Source organism: Tupaia chinensis, unplaced genomic scaffold, assembly GCF_000334495.1.
Source record: "Tupaia chinensis unplaced genomic scaffold, TupChi_1.0 Scaffold149922_1, whole genome shotgun sequence".
Taxonomy (NCBI): domain Eukaryota; kingdom Metazoa; phylum Chordata; class Mammalia; order Scandentia; family Tupaiidae; genus Tupaia; species Tupaia belangeri.
The window spans coordinates 488,215-495,331 of record NW_006209766.1 but is presented as its reverse complement, the minus strand read 5'-3'; the positions used below and the strand labels follow the sequence as shown (position 1 = coordinate 495,331).

The following is a 7,117-nucleotide window of genomic DNA, read 5'->3' as shown; positions in this document are numbered from 1 at the left end:
GGATTCCCGAAGACCATCCCGACGAGGCGCTCGGTCCGCTCCTGGATGGCCTCTCGCACTCGCCCTCGGCCGCCCAGGTAGGTCCCCGCCTGCAGAAGGGTCCTGCTTGGGGACAGCCAGCCGCCCGCGTGAGCCGAACCCTGACTCGGGAGCGCCCCTGACCCATCTCGCTTAAACCTGCGGGTACGATCTCGGGAAACCCGGCCAGGCACAGCAAAGCGAGGCATGGATGTTGCCGCCTCGCGGTCGGGCACCTGGACTCCACCGTGCGCACCTCCACCGTTTAACGCAGCACCAGCCGGCGAGGACTGGGACGGGTCTGAGCCCTGAGGCCCGGGAAGGCGCACCCATCGACCTCTGAAAAACCCTCAGATCGCGTTCCCAGCCCGCGGGCGTCCGAGAGTAGCCAGACCCTTACCTCATGACCCCAGAGCCCTTGGCAGAATTTGGAGGACTGCAGTAAAAGAATGCGCTTGATCTTTAGGCTCTAGTAGGACTGATCCTACTGCACCTGATCAGCTGTGGTGCATGCAAACCACAAAGCAAGGCCGACTTGAAACAGAGGAGGCAGTTTCAGCAGTATAAGGTGTGGATAAAGTGGTATTGATTGGGTAGACTGAGCAGCACTGAGGAGTTCGGGCCATATTGGGGTGAGGGCACAACGTAACCACTTACCCCTTCTCACGGAGGAGAAAGGCTATGGCACAGTCACAAGGCTGGGTGAAAAAATACTTAAAGGCCTTTTGGAAAGGCTTCTTTGTGGCAGTGCCGGTGGCAGTGACTTTTTTGGATCGGGTCGCCTGCGTGGCAAGAGTAGAAGGAGCATCAATGCAGCCTTCTTTGAATCCTGGGGGGAGCCAGTCATCTGATATAGTACTCTTGAACCACTGGAAAGTGAGGAACTTTGAAGTACAACGTGGTGACATTGTGTCATTGGTGTCTCCAAAAAACCCTGAGCAGAAGATCATTAAGAGAGTGATCGCTCTTGAAGGAGATATTGTAAGAACAAGGGGACACAAAAACCGTTATGTCAGAGTCCCCCACGGTCACATCTGGGTTGAAGGTGATCATTATGGACACAGTTTTGACAGCAATTCTTTTGGTCCAGTGTCCCTGGGACTTCTGCATGCCCATGCTACACACATTCTGTGGCCTCCAGAACGGTGGCAGAAATTGGAATCTGTTCTACCTCCAGAGCGTTTGCCAGTTCAGATCGAAAAGGAATGAATCCATGGATCTACCTGAGCTGCTAGCATTGGGATACCAAACACAGGAAGCGGGATGGAGAAGAGGACCCTCCAAAGAGGAACAGTCTCCAACAACATGATGCTGAGCAGGAAGCCTATCACACTTAAGATGATCTGTCTTGTCAATGAAAGAGTTTTTAAATAGTGAACAGTATTAAATGACACCTGGTTTTTGTGTTAAATTCTAGTATCCTATTGTTTAATATGGAAAAAAAAGGCAGACCTTGAAATATGAAAATATTGAATTCATGTCTTAAAGTGGGTAAATTTGAGATCAGTTGTTATATATACGAAGTGTATTGATTGTTGGGTTTTGATTTTTCATGCTGCTTAAAGAGTTTGAAAATTAACAGTTGATGAAAATAGAACATGAAGAAACATGTTATACAGACAGTGATAGGAATTATAATTGATACCATATACTATTCAATGACTGTCAGCTAAGAAGAACAGGTAATGTTAAAATAAAACAATTATTCGTTTAAAAAAAAATAAAAGTACTGGATGTAAAATGAAGAGGTAGCTTTAGACTGACCAAGATACATTGTTAAATGAGAAAGGCAAACTGCAGATGTGTGTACAAAGTATAAATTTATTTTTACTAAGGAAAATACCTTGCATAGGAATATATCTAAACACACCTAAAACAATGCATACACTGTGGAGATACAATTCTAAGATTAGTCATACTGCAAATATTGTTTTACTCCAAAAGGTATAATTATCAGAGACATTCCATTTAATATTTTTTAAATGTACAAAAAAGATACATCTTAACATAGAATGTTTATTTCAGGGTTCATATGCCTCCTTTGCACACATGCTCCAAATGTAAACACTGTCCTACCCCTAGACGGCATTTAAGAATTATTCTCAGTTGGACATAGGTAGCACGTTTCCAAAAGGAATTGAACGCAATTCGGGATCTAGAGTAAGAAATACTATATAGGGGCTGGGTGGTGGCCCACAGGGAAATACAAAGCTCTGCAAAGCTGACCCACTATGTAAGGTTCCAGGATCATGTTAACATGGAGCCCTCCTCAGATGGGCCAGGTGTACAAGTGCCCATGCTTCTGGTTTAGCTAAAGCTGGGGGTGGATTGAGCATCAAGACCCTCTTGGTATGCTGTTGCTCACTCGTTCACTGACTTGCTTTCTTAGGAAAGAAAGAAACTTTTTTCAAAAAAGAAATACTATATAGATGAAAATGGTGGCGCACATTGGGTTAGACACCGTTACTGACTATTGCAGCAGGTATGTTTCCTGTGGAACCAGAGACAGAACCCTATCCTGTTCACCTGCCTCATCATCTCTCTTCTGTCTCTGTCATGGCCCTATCTGGGGGCTTGTTCTCTCTTGTCTCTGACCAAACATACTGAAATTGATAAAACTGATTCTTCAGGCTACATCCATTTTAAGAGCAATAAGTCAATGTTTAGTAGTTCCCAGATAAGTGGAGGCACGTTGGTATCAGTGACACTATGGAGTGATGGTTCCATTTGGATTTGCAGCCTCTGGGATCATGGCGAACTTACTGGAGTCTGAAATAAGGTCTCTAAACTTTTGGCGACCCATTGCTCACGATAATGTCCAGAAATCTGGCGGGTTCTGGTGGGGGCGGGACTTCCGGCGGCGGCATTTTGTCTGCCTTGGAGTTGGTTTGGCTGACCAAAAGCCCCAGAGCACTGGGACACATCCAAGACACCCGGAGGCGGAAGGTTCGAAAGGAAGGGTTGTCCCTACTGCTAAGTCTGAGGCTCTGAGTCCTGACGGGTGCTGCACCATGTGTTGGAACCAAACGAGGCCGTGCCCTGGGCCCCGTGCTGGTCGTGGTAGTTCCCAACACCATCTGCTCACAGGCTCAAGTCACAGTGACCTCATTCATTGACCAGGCACAAGTCGGTGCCACTTTCCTTGGCTTTCACCCACCCAACCCCCTACTTTGGACTCCTAAAGCTTCAGTTTAAAGGAGCTTGTTTAGGTCACTGCACGAGGCGTGGAAGAGTGTTCCAGACAGGGATCAGCATCTGCAAAGATTTGGGGGAGGTGGCATTTGAACATTTGGGAAACCTGGGGCCCTTGGACACGCAAGGAGCAGAGTGGAAGAGAAGTCGCTCCCAGAATGACAGACAAGGAAATTTACCTTTCCTCTGAAGGCTCTCAGAGCCATGGGAGGTTTTGAACTGAGGAGGGATGTGGTCTGAGTGAAGGGTTTTAATGTTTCCAAAAAACTGCTTGGAGAAAAGGAAAGAAGAGAGAGGAGGACAGTGAGGCACAGTCTTAGTCCAAAGTTACAAGGACATGGGGAAATGGAAAGTTCTGCCAGGCTGACCGACATGGGAAGGCCTAGGGTTCACCTTCCTGTATATGTGTGTATGTATACACACACACATACACACACACACACACACAGGCACATATATGCCCATGATCTCAGGCTGCTGAGGCTGGGGGTGAATATCAGCATCAAAATCCTGTTGGGGATGCTGTCTTCTCTTGCTCATAGAAAAAATAAATTAGTGTGTGTGTGTGTGTGTGTGTGTGTGTTTTTCTTAAGCGGTTTTTGCCTTAGGGAACATGCATAGTGGAGTGGGGGGAGACACAGTGAGAGGGACCGGGGGGGGGGGGGGCCACACCATAATTTCTTCTCCTCTGTTCTCCTCCCAGGATCTTGGGCATGCACACTTAATGTGCCCAGCATGAGTTTCAAGCCACCGGGCCCAGGACTTGAACCATGATCAGCCATGTGGGAGTCCAGGGGCAAAACCACTGTACCATCTGCTGTTTCCTCGTAAAAAAGAAAAAAAAAAAGTCACAAAGGGGACTGTCAGGTGCCATAGTGGTTAGGGAAACTGGAGACCTACATGGCCAATCACAGTTAAAGTACTGAACCTGACGGCTTTCTCTCTCTCTCTCCCTCTCTCGTCAAATTAAAAATACATAAATAAAGTTAAATAAAATATGTTTTTTAAAGTCACAAAGTAGGTAAGAGGCATTACTGGAGGACTGAGATAGAAGTTTTATAATCAGCCCAAGGTTACCTGGTTCCAGGGTTGAGCAGGTACAAGGAGGCCTGAACTCATCCATGGCTGCCTGCTTCTCATGGCCTTCCTCTTCCCACAGGTTCCTAAGTCCACAGAAGTCTTATGGACCCTACACAGGTCAGTGGATCTTCACTGGTCCCAAACCCCCATCCACATGTCTCTGGGATTGTGGTGCTTTTGGACTCAGACTACAACCGCCCTAGCCATTGGGCCTGGGGATTCTTGAGACACTTCAATTCTGGGATTTTAGTTGCAGTAGTTTCTACATCTAGCACCCAATGGAATGAAGTGTGGAATGTTATCCCAAACGTAGGTGCCACCATGTCCAAATGTTGAATATGAGACTGAGCTGGGAGTGTTCAGAGTGTCTCAGATGAGCGGGAGAGTGGGAATCAGATCTGGAATGGCAGGCTGAGAAACGGAGAGTTTTTCTAGATTATGAGAGCAATGACATGGGAACAATGGGGTGATGGGACCCAGATCTGTATGGACTCTCTCTATGTGTTACCTGCAGAACAGACTGGGAATGAGGCTACTGCAATAGTCCAGAGGAGTGTCGATCTATCTAGAATTGGGGAAAGTGACTGGATTCTGGACCTATTTTTTAAGTAGGGCTGACTGCCAGATTTTCTAATGTTGGGGGTGAGAGAGAAAAAATGTGGGAATCAGAGACTACTCCCAAGATTTGGGAAGGAGGGAAGGAAGAATGAATTAGAAACTTGGGATTTCTCAAGAGTGCCCAGGCCCACGAAAAGAAGGAGGGAAAGGAGGAAGGAAGGAAGGAGAAGTTAGTAGTAGAAATAATTTTCAGTGGGCATGTGGAAGTTTTGTTTTACCCACGTTTAGAGTGTTTCAGAGAACTCATCAAGCAAGCAGCTGAACACAGAGGTCTGAAATTCTGGGGAGCAGCTCAAGATAGAGACACACGAAAGGTGTTTGTGAACTGAGGTGGAGTGGTCATCACAGTAAAACGGACTCTTCAGGTCATGGTGCTAATGCTCTGAGCTGACCAAGAAGGGGACTGAACTCTGCTTGGCCACCTGTTTGGGGCATCACAAGCACAACTGAGGAAGAAACGTGACCATGAAGGGCTGGCGTGGGGAAAGGTGTGGCGGATGGCCATGGCTTCAAAGGGAAAAGAAGACACAGAGGCATAGGAGTAATCAAGAGATGACACCAGGCCAAGGCTGGTTTTTATTCACAGTTCTATGGACTCACCAGGATCTTCCAGTACCCTGGAGTGTGTCACTTAGGCTGGTGGATTAGCTCAGGGGCAAGGGCGGTCCTCTGGTAGATCACTAGGCAGGCAGATAGGCAGGAATGGGAACTGAAGTCCACATGTCATTCTGGGTGGCAGAGATTGCCACAAGGAACAGAGGCAGGAAGTGAGGCTTTCGTAGCAGGGTGAAAGGCTGTCCTTGGCAGTAGGAGCCATGGGAGGTCCAGGGTAGTTTTATATCCTATTTGAATTCTCCAACCACATTCTTGATGCCATGTGGTAACTAGCACCTGGGGAGGCCAGGAAGAGATCTATAGTATGAGGCTGGGAGACAGCAGTGGCTATGGGATCTGGAGATATGAGGGAGGGACAGCTTAAAAATGACCTGCCCATGGGCAGGAGTGTGAACCAATGTCCCCAGGGCCCTGGCAGAGACTTAAGGAAGAAGACTGAGTTCAAATTTGGTTGTGTTGGGGAAGTACCATCTGTGGCACTGCCCAGTTACTTCCTGCAGGGGGTAGAGGGGTGGGACCTTGCATGGCAGACCCAGAACTCAAAGGGCATGATCTGCTTACTGCTTGTTTGCTGATGACCAGACACAGTGGCTAATGGGGCAGTAGGCGAGTGCAGGTGCAAGTGGCACCAGGTTCTGATATCTCCCATGAGTCGTGGAGGTCGGGGGGAGTGTGAGCATGGGGGATTATAGAGAGATGGGTTGGAGGGTCCCTGGAGAGGCTGTGTGTGGTTTCATCTGTACTCATCATGGCAGGACAGTATCACCTTTGTGGATGTGGCCGTGTACTTCTCCTGGGAGGAATGGCTTCTCCTGGATCCAGCTCAGAAACTCCTATACTGTGACGTGATGCTGGAGAACATTGCACTGACGGCCTCTCTAGGTAAGACCTTCACCCCCACCCCAAAGCCTTGGCCTAGGTTCTGCCTTTCCTCTTTTTCCTAGAGACAGATGGACTTTCTCACACTGGGACCATGGACACTGCTTCCTTCTCCAGTCTCCTGGGTTGGGTCATTGGGTGCCAGGACTGAGCTGTTGCACTGCCTTGTCCTCTTCCCAAGCAGGCCTAGGACCTACTGCCCTACAGGGGAGGAGATCAGGAGTCTTTTGGTCAGTGTTTTGGATCCCTCCTTTCCCTCTCCCTGGCCAAGTGACCTCGGCCCCAGGTTCTCTCTTCCTCTAGCTGATCCATCCCTGTGTCTGCCGATGGTAGGAAATGCTGTCACTGGCATGGTTACTGTTGGCATCCTCCTCCCAGCTTCTTTTTGTAATATTTCACTTTTTTTTTCTTTTTGAGAGGTTTTTGCTATAGGGCGCATGTGCTCTCCAGACAAACAGAGAGAGACAGAGAGACAGAAAGCGAGAAATCACACCCCCCTCCCCAGGGTGGATGGCCACGCTGCAATCCCTTCTCCTCCATTCTCCTCTTGGGATCTTGGGCACGCACGCACACGTGCCCAGTGTGAGTTTTAAGCCACCGGGTCCAGGATGTGAACTGCGGTCGACTACGTGGGAGTCCAGTGACATAGCCCTTACACTAACTGCTGGTCCCAATATTTGGGTTTTTTTTAACCTATGTTATGAGTAGTTTTGGG

At 48.3% G+C, this 7,117-nt stretch overlaps 1 protein-coding gene and 1 pseudogene across 1 annotated transcript in view; both read left to right on the top strand.

Annotated features, from left to right (window-relative positions):
• The first annotated feature begins 6 nt into the window (after positions 1–6).
• Positions 7–1,519, top strand: LOC102469771 (mitochondrial inner membrane protease subunit 2 pseudogene; annotated as a pseudogene).
• Positions 1,520–2,875: 1,356 nt separating this feature from the next.
• LOC102469470 (zinc finger protein 550-like) overlaps positions 2,876–7,117 on the top strand; it is a 28,704-nt gene continuing 24,462 nt past the window's right edge. The window contains exons 1-3 of the mRNA XM_014585419.1: positions 2,876–2,964; positions 4,370–4,407; positions 6,279–6,405. Of these exons, the coding sequence (XP_014440905.1) occupies positions 4,393–4,407; positions 6,279–6,405 (142 nt within the window). The 5' untranslated portion in view covers positions 2,876–2,964; positions 4,370–4,392. The remainder of the gene's footprint in view (positions 2,965–4,369; positions 4,408–6,278; positions 6,406–7,117) is intronic.